The following is a 17,116-nucleotide window of genomic DNA, read 5'->3' as shown; positions in this document are numbered from 1 at the left end:
GCTTCTTCATTCAGGGCCTAAAATATGTGTTTTATATAAAGTGAAGATGTTTATTTAATTCCCTGGATTGATAATTTGCCTTCTGCTCATCAGCATCATGGAATATCCACCACTTAAAAACAGACACTTTCCAAGTGATGTGTATCAATTAGGAAAGCACATGAAACACTCTCTAATGCCCCCTTAGATGTATTCATCCCTGCTCCATGCACATTATGCCTCTCATAAAACTCCAGATGCACATTTACCGAAAGGAACACTGACCCCAGAACTGCTCTGTGGAGTCTGACTGGATTTCCTAATAAAAATATACTTTGCCAACAAAGGAGGCCCGATTGAAGTCCCAAACCTTTAAGTTTGCTCCTATGCATATAGAATTCCCCTTATCCTTAATTTCAAATTAAATTAGGAATGAATTAAGCACATGAAAACAAGAAACTTCAGGCATCTTGATTTTTTTCATGCAACTGTACCTTAAAGTTTAAGCCACTTTCAGTTCCATACAATCTGTCGTTTTCCAAAACTTCTTTCTCGATATTTTCTTGAACGGTGCCCTTCACGTCAATGTAGTGGCAATCAGCGCTGGCGAAATGGCAGGAAATTGACTGTGCAGAGTGAACAATCGATAATGGAGAAAAGAACTCCATGAATGCAACAACCAAGCTAGGAGTTCCTCCTTGCAGAAAGCCAATTCTCCATGATTCTATACCTAGCAGACCCAAAAGGGTCTACAAAGAAAGTCAATTCTTCCACCCAGAATTTGACATCTAAACTGACAGAACACTCCATGGCATCCCAAATCTGCCTCTTTGTAGGTCAGCCTCTCCATCCTATCCCCAACTGAAGGCTAATTAAGAAATTACAAAAGATTTTTTTTACCTAGCTATACTATTTACTTTTTAAAGGTATATGTAGGACAGGGGGCATAACTACCTAAGTAACCAATCTTCACATTTTTAAGCATTTAAGTTTTCCCAATGAATGTATACCTCCACGTCCTAAAAAAAGAATGTACCCCTCTGTGGTTCATCATCTTCAAGTCATAAAGCTTAGATACCCAGTAAAATTTGGGACAGGTTATTATAGAAATGGCAATTTTCATAAAAACTTTCTGCTGTGCCCAAAATTTTGAACTTCTAAAGTGCAAATCCAACCTCAAATTTCTGTGCAAGTCCAGTGCCAAGCAGAGCCACATCAAGACCCAAGGCAAAAAGAATTGTTGTATATTCCTACATCCAAGTTGTTAGGGAATAATTGTAAATATTCTTCCAGAACATTAAAATAACTGAAAAATATGGAAATATTTCAATATTAATATTCTAAAACTGACATCACTATTTGCATCTTTGTGCCTGCACCCCCATAGTTACACGACTTGAGAGTTGTTCTAGTGCAGGTACTTCTTGTCTTTTACTTAAATTTTTGGCATTGAGGACAGCATGGATGTTTTGCATTAATATTCATTTAGTAAAACACCACTTATTTTGATGGCTGAGATTTTGGTAGCCCCTTCAATTTCATCCTCAGGCAATGTTCCAACTTGTATCAACCTGTGCCAGGCCTGGTGAACCTGGTGCAAATATAAATAAATGAAGTCTGCAACCCTATACTCAGGGTTAAAACAGGGATCAGTGGGAACCAGGGAACAAATTGGGAAACCCCACTGAATCTTAAAGAAGCCTCAATAGTATGGACAACCATGTTACCTTGGGGAAAAGTGAACCGACAATACTATGAGATCTGCTGAATTTGAGAGAAGTGAGAAATCAGAGAAATTGTGAGGAATTCTGTCCATTTTAAATGTGACAAAATTATTTAATTTAAAACATAAGATTGGAAGGGGATAAATATGGCTGCATACTAAATCTCATTTTGAGCAGCCAATTCAGAACCTTTGCTTCAGATCAATACTATTTTCCCAATAATAATATGATAAATTTTCTTCTTGTTCTAGTTACCCTGAGCAATATAAATTCCAAATGTGATTATTTGAGTATTTCAGCCATTGTTTTTGCCTCAGAAAGCAGAATCTGTGCACTGCAAGGTGAGCTACTGCTCTGAAGCAATTTCACAAATGACCAAGATTCAAGAGCAACAGGTTTAGGATCCTGAGGGCACCTGTCTTCTCACAGAGTAGAGCAAAAACAAAACAAAACAAACAAACAAACAAAAGCACTAAAAGGCAAATATACTTTCTGGAAAGTAAACTGGAAAAAACAATCCAGTTTAGTGAAAAGTCATAAATCTTTACATGTTACTATACAAATGACTTTCTGTTTTGAACCCATCTTTTAAAAACTGGATGCATACTTTCCGGAATCCTTGAGTTTGGTTCCGACCAGATCCATGGATGAGCAATGGGTGAAAGAAAACGGTGTCTCCCTTCTCCATCACAAGGTGCACTCGGGCATGGTCTTTGTCATAGTCCTGGATCCCATGGTACATGGTGTTAACTCCACCCTGGAACACATAAGACAGGCACAGTCTACACTGGAGGAAGAAATCAATGCTTTGTGTATGACTTGGCAGGGACAACAAGGGTTCTTTGACTTCTTCCAAGAGAAAGACTTATCTAAATTAAAATCTTAAATTTAAAAAAAAATGCAAAAGTCTGTGATATGTCTGGGTTTTTAAATATCATCTGCTATGAGTACAGTGTTACACACCTGTGATCCCAGCTACTTGGGAGGCTGAGGCCAGGCATCACAAGTTCAGGGTAGACTAGCAAACTTAGCCAGACTCTGTCTCAAATTAAGATTTGTATAAAGGGCAGAGGATATAGCTCAGTGGTGGAGGGCTTGCCTAGCATGTGCAAGGCTCTGAGTTTGAACCCCAGCAATGCTACAAATTAAAATCACAAGTTAATAATAAGTTCATGGGTTTTTTGACCAAATGAAAAAATGTTGAACTTTACCTACCCTTCCTCATTGAATTATAAATAATCAGATCAGTTCTGCCTCTTGTGGTGAATGCAGGTGAACACCTTTCTCTTAGGCATTTCCAGCTTCAATCTTAACATCCTTGCCCCAGCCTGATATTCTCCTCACCTAGAATTTTGTTCACATCATTCTTGTATAAATCAGGGTATTTTAGAGAGGCTAATTATTCTCCCCAAACCAAGTGGAGAATATGCTCAATTTTTCTAAGCTCAAAGGACTTATGTCATATTCAGAATAAAAAGAGAATAGTAAGTTTAAATGCTGTGTTTGTTGATAACTATTTCCAAAAGTAGTCAGAACTCTACGAAATGTGTATGTCTTTATTATAGAAACTAAAAAGAGAAGTGACTACAGTTGAAGAGCCTTTATGCTTCTGGGCAGAAGGGTCCCATTCCTCAGCTAAGAGTATCCTTTTCGGCAATTACCATTGTCATTGTGCTTCACATTGTGACTTTGACCCTGTGCCCTTCTTTCCTGGCCAAGGTGCATATTGACCCCTGCTAAGCTAAGCTGACCTTCCACTGCCACTGCTGTGAATCTCAACAGCATCTCAGACACCAGTCTGCTCCCATAGCCTTGGACGCCATTCCCTTCTGCTCAATCAGCCACAGCCTCCTTAGGATTGCACCAACCCTTGCCTGTTCCAGAACTTAACTGATGAATTTCACCATTTCCACTTTTATATTGGGATTCAGACTCAAATATTTCCACAGAACACAATCAGTAGTGCAAGAATTCGGAGAGAAAAGCCCTTGAAGCCACAGCCTTCACATCCTACAGAAACAAGACTCAGTCTCCTTGCTCACCACAGCTGCCCTTTCCATTCGGACCATCATCAGGGATTTCAGGATCTTCTGGTCTGGCATCAAAAAGGCTGAGATCTGCTCTCTGGTTTTGCTGCCTCTGAGCTCCTACACCTCCTAGGAATCATGAATCATGCCCCAGACCTGAGATCATGTTCTTGAAGAATGGATAGGACCTCATCATTCATGGATGCAGAAGCACATAGTAGCTCCCCAGCATCAATATTTGAATGGATAAACCAAACATTGTTCAGCCATGCCACGGAACACTACTCAGGAATGGAAAGGAACAAGCTATTGAGACATGAGTCAGGTTTCATGAGCCTCTAAATACCTATGCTGTGCAACAGCAATTACTCAAAAAAAAGTATATGCCACTTAATTAGACTTACACGACATTTTATAAAATGCAAATTAATCAATAGGAACAGAAAGCAGGTGAGTTCTTACCTGAGGCAGGAGGTAGAAAATGTCCTCTTGATTGTGATACCAGGTACATGTGTGTCAAAATGATTAAATTATACACTGAAAATATGTGCCATCTATATGACAAAACCCCATATTATTAGAAATTACAAGCTCTTGCTGCTTCCTAAAAAGGGAACAACCCCATTTTCTTCATGTAACCTCCAAGTGTTAAAGTGCTTTTTAATCCTGTCCTAGCATACCTTTCCAGGCTCTCCTCCCTCTCCTACTTCCTAAAATGTGCCTCTACCCCCAGCCCATCAGAACTGGGATAACCTTCAATCTTTCCTACTCCACAGTCAGATCTGCGCTTGTCAATAACTCTGATTCCTCCAAGGAGCCTTTTTGCGATAGAAAATCTACCTTGTCCTTCAAGGCTCAGCTCAGTCACCACCTCCCACCCCTGAGCCTCTGCTGGTCCTCACAGGGACAAGGAGGCAATCCCTCCCTCCCTTCCTCTACTCTGAGAGCCTCAGTCAGCGGGCACTTCACACACACCAGAGTTGAAGGGTTGATGTCTGACCTCTGCCATCAGGCCTCGCCATCTCAGATCCTAGGCCCCTCCAGATCCAGGTCCCCAAACTAGCTGGCTTTCACACATATGATGAAAGAAAAATATAATGAATATTTGATCTTATGTCCTTGAACTCCCCCGGATCCTAATTGCAAATTTCAGGACAGTGCTTTGCTGAGAAAGGAAAGCAGTCTCATTTCTAAGCTTTTTGCACCCGATGTAAAATTACAACAGCGAAAGAGATTCTGATCCAGACTCAGTGGTCAGACAGACCTACCTCCCACTGGGGGTAGTCATGCGGCTTCAGGGGAAGTTTGTGGGTGCCTGGGAGGACAACCAGACAGCCGTTGTTCCGGTCAATGTGCTCCATGGCGGTCCAAGCACACACAATGCGATTGCTGGGCCTGAAGGGGAAATAGTGCAGATCCTGGTGCAAAGGGTGCCGGGAAGTCTTCTTGCCTGAAATGAGCCTACTGTCAAAAAGAGCTTGAGCCTCACAATTCTTATTTTTATTGTGTTATATGTCTGTGTGTCTGTGTGGTGCTGGGGATTGAACCCAGGGCCTTGTGCATGCAAGGCAAGCACTCTACCAACTGGGCTATATCCCCAGCCCCACAATTCTTATTCTTTGCCTGAATAAATAACACACTGACCTTCCCTTGCAAAAAAACAACTACTGTGTGGTTTCCATTATGGAAAATCAGTCCCAAGAGAACAGAACCAAACAAAAATATCAGTCAACATGGGGCTTGGAATCTATACTTTCTTCTGGGTTTCTGGTTGCTGGGTGCTTACTCTCTATTCTAGGGAGCTGGATATACTTCATCATCTCTGTTGTGCTTTATTCCTTTGTCACTCTGAATTTGGCACAGAGCTAGCAGGCAGTAGGAATTAAAAACAAAAAAAGCTGGATCAACTAAATTGAAGATAATGTTAAAGAGTAAAATTTGAGGTCCGCTTCAAAGTGGCTGATGCCAAAAACAGTTCCCTTAGAGGTCTTAATTCACAGGCATCCTGTGTACGGTCAGTATCCAGTCAGATTCATTGACCATAGGTACATTTTCCCCAGTTTGAGCTTAGAACTTGGTTCCCAAACCACTTCATCTCCCCAGGCAGGACATCCATGGAGGAAGACATTTAGTAACCCTGCGCTTCAGACCTATCACATAAATCACCCAGCTCTCAGAAGGAACTAAAAGTAGAAAAGAATAAAGCCATTCATGGCTGATTTCTCTTTCTGTTACAGAAAAATCTCTCCATGTGGTCTGAGAGACAACTGCAGTAGAATCTCTGGGGATGGGTATTAAAAGGCAGACACCTGGGATCAACTTCAGAATCGGTCTCTCTGAGGACTTAGATCTAGGTTTGGCAAGCACAAGGCACCACAAGGGCTTGAATGTGACTTGTAGTAACAGCTTTCATCTTGTTACTAATAATCATATCTTCAGATCAGGAATGCAGAATCCGTGTGATCCTGGTTAAGAATGGTGGGTGAAAATCAGAGATGTTGAACAGAAGGAGTCTATGATATAAGAACAGTCACATATCTTAAACTGCCACTTCAGACAGCCAGTCATTTGAAAATTTAGCAATAAAGTATCTGAAATATTATCACATACTCCAAAATTGATATAACATGAACTCTTTTAAGACTTAAATAAAAGCACTCAAATTCACTCAACCAAAGTTTGACAGTTACACACTTGACTGGAACAACAACTTTACATATTTTAATTACACCATCTTTTTTTATTTTCTTGCCTCTCTTTAACAAGTAAGAGCCCTTTACCAGTATCTGGAGGTTTGTTTATCAGCATTGCATGCATCGCCATGATATTGGGTCCAGTGAAGCACTCCACATACTTCAGAATCTAAGAAAAGAAAGAAGAAGAAAAACAACCTCATGGGAAATCAGAAGTATAGGCAAGGGGCGTAAAGTGTCCACACAAGAATCAAAATGACAACAGTATAAACATCAACTGGTATTTTGCAATCTTGCCAAGCATGTATACCTCAGAATTGGAAACCATTCTAAATTTCCAACACTACAAATTATATATGACTTTTTGAGCATGCCTGGAGAATAATCCAACGAGTGTAGTCATTCTCTCAACAACTCTTCCCTCAGGTTCATGAACCAAGCAGAGTAATGGCCAGAGGGGAACCAAGAGTGAACAAGAAAAGAAGGTCCCTGTCCCCATGGAGTTTCAGTCCCTTGAGAAGAAAGGAAAGTAGGGAATCTGAACTTCATGGATGATAGTGCTTCATCCACCATGAGATAGTTCTGGCTTCAAGTGCTATCTATGATCCACCTGCAGACTTCCATTCCCATCACAGCATGGGAGGTGGGAACTATCCCATCACAGCATGGGATGGCTGGGGGCCATTTTCCCTGGCCTTCTCTCCAGGGTGCGGGGTGCGACATCACAGGTGATTTATTCTGTGCTATCTGTCCTCAGGAGTAAAACTGTCTAATAACATCTGGTTATGATTCTCCATGAGTGCTATATGGAAAGTCTCTTTCAAACCCATTTTAAACAAGTGGTTAGGAAAACATGGTGCTATAAGGTGGGAGCGTACAAATACATTTGAGGATTCAGGAACTAATTTCAGAAGAATGCACAAAGAGCTCACAGCAAACAGAACTTCAGTAGAAAGAATCTGCTTCTCATGTTGTGCCTTCTGCACTGCTTAGATTTTATTTATATATTTATTTATTTATATATATATAAAATATATATATTATATACATACATATAATACCCTTAAAGAAGAATAATTTCAAAAATAAAAACAAACCCTACTTTAGGCCAAGCCTTGTGACATATGCCTGTTATTCCAGCTCCTCGGGAGGCTAAGGCAGGAAAATCAAGGCTAGCCTCAAACACAGCATGACTCTTTCTCAAAACAAAGAATAAAGAAGGTTAGAAGTATAGTTCAGTGATAAAGTGCCCCAGAGTTCAATCCATAGTACCACAAATAAATAAAATTAAATAAAAACTAATTTAAGAGTTGGGGTTGTAGCTTAGTGGTAGAGTGCTTGCCTAACACATGTGAGGCCCTGGGTTCTATCCACAGTACCACATAAAGATAGATAAATAAAATAAAGGTATTGTATCCATTTACAACTACAAATTTTAAAAAAAAACTAATTTGAATTTAAAAGCAAATTCATTCCATCAACCCGATTTATGAAACAAATAGAAAAGTCAATACATTTACAAATACATCCTCACAATTTTACCCCTGTTGATATTGAGTCTTGGAACAGCTGTTCCTCTTTAACACAAAATTCCTATCTTTCTTAACAAAAGATAATTAGCACACTCCACAGCAGTGTTTCACTGTCTTGGGGCTACTGGTATCTTGGTTGGGATAATTCTTGGGGGAGAGGGCGTCATAGGATGTCAGACCCCATTACCAACATCCTTGGTCCCTACCCACTAGAAGCCACTAGTGCACCCACTATGAGGTTATCATCACCAGGAAGTCTTCACACATTGCCAGTATCCACTGGGAGGCAAAATCACCTCCATCTGAGAGCCACAATGCTAGCACCATGAGTAGAAGGGGATTAAATCCAGGACAACCAGTGGATCTTGGGGCAGACCTCCAGGCTGGCTATGAAGGAGAAACCAAAACAAGAGCAGTCTCTAACCTCTGGGAGAGTGCAGAATCTAAAGAGCTCCTTATCTTCCTGAAAATCTTGGATCTTCGAGATTATTTTCTCACTTGGACTATATTCTGATTTCGCAATGGACACATCTCTCATTATCATCAGTCCTACTGGTTTCGACTCCTGTCTGCAGATCTTTTCAAATTCAACCCTAGAAAATTAAATATACAAACAATGTCATGACCTCTGCTCTAAGCCCCTGGTTGACCCTGACCTGTGCAAATAGCTGCAGATTCAGGAGCAGTTTCTACCAAGTCAGCCCTCAGGCCTAGTGAGGCAGGGAGGAGGAAATGGCCAACTCAGAAATCGTGGTCTCCTAACTGAAATCCACTGCCAGAATGATAATATTGCTTTGTTTAACACACCAGTAGGGAAACATTTTCATGATTACATTGTAATACTATAAGGTGAACATCCCTTATCTGAAATACTTAGAACTAGAATATTTCAGATTTCAGGTATTTTTTGGTTTGGGGAATACTGACATGTACATAATGAGCTGATTGTGATAGAGCATGCCTGTTATCCCAGAGATGAGGCTGCAGGATAGTAAATTTGAGACCAGTCTATTCAATTTCAAGACTGTCTCAAAATTAAATATACAAAGGACTGGGAATGGAACTTCATGGTAAAGTTTTCTTGGGTTCAATCCCAAGCACTAAAAACATTGTATAAAATTACCATTAAGCTATGTGTATAAGAGACAGGATTTCTCTTTCTGTTACAGAAAAATCTCTCCATGTGGTCTGAGAGACAACTGCAGTAGAATCTCTGGGGACGGGTATTAAAAGGCAGACACCTGGGATCAACNTTTTTTTTTTTTTTTTTTTTTTTTTTTTTGGTACCGGAGATTGAACTGAGGGGCACTCGCCCACTGAGCCACATCCCCAGGTCTATTTTGTATTTTATTTAGAGACAAGTCTCACTAAGTTGCTTAGCGCATCGCCATTGCTGAGGCTGCCTTTGAACTCAGGATCCTCCTGCTTCAGCCTCCCAAGCCACTGGGATTACAGGTGTGTGCCACCTCGCCTGGCTGAAAATAATAATCTTAATGACAAAAATAATAATGAGATGTCCTGGAGATGACACCTAAGTCTCATCCCCAAATTACTTCATGCTTCCCGTATACCTTATACACATAGCTTAATGGTAATTTTATACAATGTTTTTAGTGTATCTGTTTTGTGGCCAAGACCATCACATGGGTCAGGCATGGAATTTTCCCCTTATGACATCATCTTGGTGCTCAATGATTCGTATATCAAATTTTCTGATAAGTGATGCTTGGCTTATAATAGCAAATATTCCTATAGCACCTACCTTATACCAGGCATTGTTCACAGTGCTCTCCATATATTTTACCTTATTTTGTCCCAATAGTAATGCCAGATCAGTGCTATTACTATGCCCATTTTACAGAGGAATACACACAGGTATGGAAAACTTAGTTCATACTCTTTGGTCCAATACTTCTAGTTGTAGGTCTTTAAGAAAATGACCTTAAAATGTCTGTGGGACACACCATGTTAAGTGGTAAAGCTGAGATTAAGGCCAGAAATTCTGGCTCCAGAGCCCATGCTTCTAAACACATCCCAACAAACCACATCACTCAAAAATACCTGAACATGCAGAGGCTAATCTAACATGTACTACCATCACATACATGACATACATATTTTATGAATTTTTATTCTTCTAGTACAATTATACCTAATAGTAGAATCCATTGTGATATATTCACACTTACACAGAGTATCAGTTGGTCAGTTTCATTCCCCAGCACCTCTCCTTTTCTTCCCCTCTTCCATCCCATGGACCCCTTTCCTATACTCTACTGATCTCCCTTCTGTTTTCATAAGATCTCTTTTTACCCCCTTGTTTCTCTCTGGTTTCCACTTATGAAAGGAAACAATGACCCTTGACTTTCTGAATCTTACTTACTGCACTTAACATGATGTCCTCCAGTTCCACCCATTTCCCTGCAAATGACATAACTGCCATAAAACATTTTTGTGTGTAAAATAAGCAAGAGTATTACTGCACCTAAAGCGTTGAATATCAGCATCAGATACTAGATTTTTAATAACAAGAAATCCATTTTCTTCATAAAATTTTCTCTGTTCCAGGCTTAGCACATTATTATCCAAAGTATACCTACAGGAGAAAAAGGCACCAAATTAGTACAAATTTTATATTACAACCTAACATTATGTACCAAGAACCCAAGAAATCTTTGATCCAATGCTTCTAGTGTAGGTCTTTAAGAAAATGATCTTAAAATGTTTGAAAAACTTCAGGTCCAAAATATTAACAATGGTCACAAAATGTACAGTAATGGAAGAAAAATTAATGACTGACATATCTACTTGATGGAGCATTAAAACTGAAGGACACAAGAGTGTGGAAAATTCAACTGACAATAAAATGATTACAATGACATAGACATGACACTATTTGTGAAAAGATGACTGCTGAGACACACACCAAAAAAAAGTAAAAAACATTTTGCCAAATAGTGATTATCTTTGAATAATAGAATTTTGGGTGATTTTTTAAAACAATTCCCTCTATTTCTCTGATTTTGAACTTTTTGTAGAGTGCACATATATGGTTTTCAGTTGGGGAACTAATCCAATAAATTTTATATTTTCAACTTAATACATTCTCAGAAGTAATCAAAGTAAACAAAAGCCAAATGAGAGTTCAACAAACAAGCGAATACAAATCATCTGTCTCTTAAGATAGAATTTTGACTATAACAATATTTATGAGGGTCAAGGCCTTTCCTTTAAAGGTGATTGAAGATAATAAACCTGAGTGAACACAGTGGTGTGGGCTTGTAATCTCAGAGATTCAAGAGACTGAAGGAGGAGGATGACAAGTTCTAAGCCAGCCGCAGCAATTAAGGGAGGCCCTAAGCATCTTAGTCACTGTCTCAAAATAAAAAATCAAAAGGACTGGGGAGGCAGTTCAGTAGTATACCACCATAGGTTTAATCAACATACACACTCAGAAAAAGATAGTAAACCTGCCAGGTGTGGTAGTACACACTTCTATAATTCCAGCTACTCAGGAAGCTGAGGCAGGAAGATTGCCTGAGCCTTGGGGTGCAAAACAACCTGGGCAACATAGCAAAAGCCACAACTCAAAAATATTAAAAAGAGGGGGGGGAGGGGGGAGGAGGAGGAGGAGGAGGAGGAAGAAGAGGAGGAGGAGGAAGAAGAGGAGGAGGAGGAAGAGGAGGAGGAGAAAGAAAGAAAAAGAAGGATACGAAGAAAAAGTAGAAAAAAATGTATATTGTAAACCAAAAAATTAGCTAATATTTCAGTTTAACTTAACTACAAACTAATTTAACTGTGATAACTCGTGGTTCCATTTTCAAAACTCAGATTATACATTTTCTGGTATTTTTCCTTCTTTCTGAATTTAAGAATAAATATAGAAAATTAAAGTCAAAGTCTTCAAAGGCATTCACAATTCTACTAATTAGAACAATCCTGGAAATAGAGAATGTGTATAATAAATTTTAATCAGGCAACATGTTATATTGTATATCATATCCAAGCTAACACTGGAAAAGCATTTATAGTAAGGAAACCAATTAAAATTACATCTACTTACTGGAATTGCTGAGGATGAGAACTGGCAGGGGCAATAGGTCCTGAAGTGGGGGAAGCTACCTAACCAGTGAATTAAGGCGAACAAAGTAAAATTTGGGAGTCAAACTTGTCAAGAAACAACTACCTTCTCTGGGGTGGTTCTCACAGGAAAGGAGTTCCCTAAACAGGCACCAGGTGCTCAGGTTTCCCACATCACCCTGACAGGTACACACTGCTGCTTTAAGTCCTTTCATTTATATCACTTTGTCTCATTGTCACAATAATCTGAGGAGGTGGTGAGAATATCAGGGGCTTTATAGTCATATGCAAATGAATGGAAAACACTAAAAAGTTTACAAATGATTTACCTGGTAGAATAATGAGTTACATGTTTTTAATTTCCCATTTCAACTTATCTTCTTTAAACACACACACACACACACACACACACGCATGACATGTTTTACTTCAAGAATGATTAGTCCTTATTCCAAAATATACCATTCTAAGAAACAATGAAAGCTGGAGAAAAATTGTCACAAGTCTTTAAGAAGTCTAAGACTAAAGGAAACATTCACTATAAATCTTGGTCAGTGTTGTCCAAGATCATAGCCACCAGGCACCTCTGGCTATTTAAGCTGAAACTAATTGAATGTTAAAATGCAGTCCCTCACCTGCACTCATCCTAATTTGACCGATTTCAGTGGCTCAATAGCCACATGTGGCTGGGGCTACTATATTGCACAATCCAGGCATGAAATATTTCATCATCACTGAAAGCCAAACTTAACAATGCTGATATGGAAAAAAAAGCATCAAAAAACTAATCTCTAAGCTCAGTTATAGCAGGGTCAGAAAATCCAATTAAAAATATATGTGTATATATATATATATTAAGAGGGTTGGGATTTAGCTTAGTGGTAGAACACTTGCCTAACATGCACCACACCTTGGGTTCCATCCCCAGAATGACAGAGAGGAAAAACAAAGCAATGAGAGGCTGAACCAAGAAATCCCAATTATACTCCTAAATATATCCAGTCCCAGTGTATGCACAACTCTCAGTATTTAGCCTGCATCAGAAATAGAACATATAGGAGACCTCAGGGCAACACCTCTAGATTCTGATTCTGCAGTCTGAGCTGAATTGAGCCTTAGAATTTGCATTCCCCACCACTCCTGGGATGAAACCCAGGGCCCTGCAGTACTAGGCAAGCCCTCTACAACTGAATTAAACCCACTGAGCTACACCTGCACAGCAAAAGTCCTTTTCTAACAAGTTCTTCTGACAAATTCCCAGGGAACGCAGATGCCACTGGTCCATGGACCACACTATGACAAACACTGGGATAGTTAAATAGTTCAAATTTTTAATCTCTTCTATTCTCTGTTTCTCACTGTAAAATGAGCTGACATCCTCTCCTGGAGTCTCTTTACCACTTTACCGTCCTATGGACAAAGTTTAAACTGGCAATGTTCTTCCATGTTGCTGCTTGGAAACCCACTGGGAAGAGAAACACTGAAAGTCCAAGACACAGCTATTAGACTCAACCTTAGGAGAGATGTCAGGATGTTAACAAAAAGCAGAAGAGAGGCTACTGGCTTAAAGAAAAACTCCAGGCAGTTCCTACAGAGCTTCCCAAAGCACTCTCTGAATGAGAAGGCTTAAACTGAGCAGGCAAAAGTAGTTCAAGAAACAGATTTGAATTGTGGATCCTATTCACACTACCACATTTCTGGGTCTGTTCCTCCCCTACAAGCCTGGCACACACATCCTGGCTGGCATTCACTTCTGAAGACTCAAGGACAACCCAAGCACTGGATTCTAAGTCCTTTTCCCGACACCAGTGCAGACTCTTCCAGGGTCCCCAGGTCACCAGAGGCTGCCACAGAGCACAGAGCTCCACTAGCAAGGGGAGCAACCAGAAGCACAGGCTGAGAGAGGGTTCCACCATTCTAGTGGCTTGTCCTCTAAGTCCCTTCCAGTCAGCTCTATGCTTCTGTGTGATTGTCCTGGGGCATTTCTTGGTCTCCAGATATTCCCTCGCAGAGGTCGTGCACACTAAGTGCAGAAAATGACAAAGCAGCTGACTCTGGCAAGGCCTCCTTTGGGACCCACCGCCGGCCCTAAGAAGGACCAGAAAGGTGGAGCGAAGCGATAGCTGCCACGGAAACCAGGACAGTCCTGTACCCAATCGCCTGGAAAGAAGTCTTTGAGGGGGTGGGGGCCACCAAAGCATAGAGATCCAGCCTCCACCCCGTTCCCGGGCGCCTGTTTGAGATGTAATCTTTGCAGGGATAGCAGCGCGGAGGGCCAAAAAGGGCAAGCGAAGTGTCCCTCCTGCGCCCTGGAGGCCACCAACTAGGCCCAGGCCACCCCCAAGGACTAGGCTGCTGTGCTCCACCTGGAGGGAGCCCAGTCCAGCCCAAAGGATACCACGGCCACGGCCGAAGGACGGCCGAGGTGCCCCAGAACAATCCGCAGGCGAGCTGAGGCGCGCTGCTGCTCCATGGCGGCTGCAAGGACACTCACCGCGGGGTCCGGCTCCACTTCACTTCCGGGCCGCCCCGCCAACTGGCGAGAGAGGGAAGGCGCAGCGGTCCCACGCGACTCCCGGGGCTCCGCCTCCCGGGCCCGGGGGAGAGACTCCCAGGGCCCCCGGGTCAGCTGGGATTGCCAGCATTGCAAGTTCCTGGCACCTGGGCTCCTTCTTCTCCTGCGCGCTGTTTCTAATCCACAGGACCCTCGCTGGCGGACCAGAGCAAGGCTCTTAACTTCATAGCTTCAGTCCATCACCAACCAACCATCCTCGCAACTCTTCTCTCCACTGCTAAAATCCAAAGGTTTATCCCTAAAAATCGATCCTGCTGTTCAAAAGAGATTTAATTTAGTGCGAATCCAGCCCAAAATATAAGTTTGGCTGCCCCCCCCTTAAATGTATTAAATAAATGGCTTCCAGAAAATTGTGATAAAGTCTAGCAAAATTTGAATTTTTTTTTACAGAACTAAAAGTTCTTTTGTAAGATCTCTTTGTAACATCTTGTTGTAAGACCTGCAGATGATTGGCATTGCATCTGCTCTCTCCTTCCCCCCATTTTCTCATTGGTTCTTTAGCATGGAGTTACTTCCAGAATGTTGTTCCTTGTAAACTTACTATCATGTCTTTAATGGAGTCTTTATATAATTTGGTGACAGTGCCATAGTACACCATGACCATCAGCCCATCAGATATTATCTGTTTCTTCAGAGGGAACAACAGCCACTGGAAAATGGCCTTCCCTTTGGCCTTCACCTTTGGGTTCTTTATGCCTTTCCCATGACATTCCTCACCTGTGTTCCCAGAGTCTAGAGTCCTGCTCACAGAAGGAAATAAAATAAATTTTGAAATTCCAATGAAATACAGAGAAAGGACTGGGGATGTGGCTCAGTGATTAAGTGCCCCTGAATTCAACACACCACCACCCCCTCCCCCTGGGGGAAAAAAAAAAAAAGAACTTCCATATTATCTAGCAATTTCATTTCTGGAATTGAAAGCCAAAAGATACTACAAGAATGGAAAGCAGGTTCTCATTCATGTTCACAGCCGCACTGTTCACAATCACTGAAAGGAGGAAAGCAACACACAATGGAGAAGTCAATGAGCAGGGGTCCATATAGACATACCATGGAATATTATTCAGTTTTTAAAAGGATGGACGTTCTGACACATGCCATAGTATGGAAGAACCTAGGACACTGTGCTAAGTGAAATAACCTGTCAGGAAAAGACAAATACTTTGTGTCTGAGTGTCCCTAAAGTAACCAAATTCATAGAACCAGGAGGTAGAATGTGGTGGCCCTGGCTAGGGGACATGGGAAAGGAGAATTTGCATTGACTGGGGCTGATGTGTCAGTTCAGTAAATTGAAAAGAGTTCAGTCAATGGATGGTGACAATGGCTGCAGAGCAGTGTGAATGTACTTAATGTCACTGATCTACTCACTTAAAAATGGCTAAGATGGCCAGGTGTGGGAGCACATACTTTTAAACCCAGTGACTGGAGAGGCAGAAGCAGGAGGATTGCAAGTTCCAGGTCAGCCTGGGCAATTTAGTGAGACCATGTCTCGAAATAAAAAATACAAATGGCCTAGGATGTTGCTAAATTGTAGAGTACTGGTTCAACCTCCAGTGATGAAAACACACAAACAAAACGATAAGATGGCTAATTAGATATTTTATCTCAATTTTATGTATAAAAAAGAACACAGGAGTAAAGGGAAGAAGCTCCAAGCACATTTATGTGAGCAAAGGCCTCTGACTTTCCTCAAGTCTGAGTCCCAAGATTCTTAGAAGAAAGTTATGGTTTTATTTTGTGCTTTGAGCATAAGTTTTTGGATTACTGTCTGGTGAAATGAACAGGCCAGGACACATCTCCTCCCACTGAGCAGTCAGGCTTCTCCTCATTCTGCCACGGCATCCTGTCCCATCTCTTCGTGTTCCAGCAGAGGTTTGCTCCCACCCTTCACACGGAGGGTGCACATGGGTGAAAAACAGCCCTAGTCATCCTGCTGTCATTCCCCTTCCCACTACAGAGTGGGTGCCTACAAATTGCTATGTGAACTAATGGATAGAAGGGACACAGATGAGATGAGAAATGCATGTTCCCGACAGAAGAGTTGGCTTCCGCTCACAGATGCACACGGGGAATGATAAAGTGTGCTCTTTGCCCTGGTGAAGTTTGGTTTGTCAATAGCAGTTGAGTAGGATGTCTGCACATGTGGTTGTAATCATAACAACTGAGGAGGCCCAGGCAGGAGGAACAAATTATGCTGCAACTCGTTGAAAGTTTATTCTAGATCAAAGCAGTGCCCTCTGCATGCTGTTTGCACTGGCATTCCTTATTTACATTTTAGTTCTTACCATTCTAGAACCAGTTTTCTTAGGCCCTCTTAATGATTCTCTTGCCTTCACTCCCTTCCATATGTGGCTAAGAAAATAACAAATGTGGAAACACAAGACGTAGGAAAACCTGTGCTGAGCAGAATGACAGGAAAGGCACTAGGCTGTTTCTTTCTTAATGAAGTCTTCACTAGAATTTTTAAAATAAGGGCTATATCTCCTTGCTGCCCTCAAGTGGTATA

The 17,116-nt window shown here is 41.2% G+C and overlaps 1 protein-coding gene across 4 annotated transcripts in view; it reads right to left on the bottom strand.

Moving 5' to 3' along the window:
- The window catches only part of LOC107140446 (phytanoyl-CoA dioxygenase, peroxisomal-like), a 66,214-nt gene extending 51,357 nt beyond the window's left edge, over nucleotides 1–14,857 (bottom strand). The window contains exons 1-8 of one of the 4 annotated variants that reach the window (XM_048809195.1): nucleotides 14,434–14,857; nucleotides 12,019–12,077; nucleotides 10,441–10,551; nucleotides 8,380–8,548; nucleotides 6,511–6,592; nucleotides 4,999–5,180; nucleotides 2,311–2,460; nucleotides 474–605 (exon numbers count right to left, since the gene is read on the bottom strand). In XM_048809195.1, coding sequence (XP_048665152.1) covers nucleotides 474–605; nucleotides 2,311–2,460; nucleotides 4,999–5,180; nucleotides 6,511–6,592; nucleotides 8,380–8,548; nucleotides 10,441–10,551; nucleotides 12,019–12,077; nucleotides 14,434–14,508 — 960 coding nt within the window. In that variant the 5' untranslated portion in view covers nucleotides 14,509–14,857. The remainder of the gene's footprint in view (nucleotides 1–473; nucleotides 606–2,310; nucleotides 2,461–4,998; nucleotides 5,181–6,510; nucleotides 6,593–8,379; nucleotides 8,549–10,440; nucleotides 10,552–12,018; nucleotides 12,078–14,433) is intronic. The other 3 variants (XM_048809196.1, XM_015483520.2, XM_048809197.1) reach the window with 3 other exon arrangements.
- Nucleotides 14,858–17,116: the final 2,259 nt, after the last annotated feature.

This window comes from Marmota marmota, unplaced genomic scaffold (assembly GCF_001458135.2).
Source record: "Marmota marmota marmota unplaced genomic scaffold, marMar, whole genome shotgun sequence".
Taxonomy (NCBI): domain Eukaryota; kingdom Metazoa; phylum Chordata; class Mammalia; order Rodentia; family Sciuridae; genus Marmota; species Marmota marmota.
Note: the sequence above shows the minus strand (reverse complement) of the source record. Positions and strands in the feature narration are given on the sequence as shown.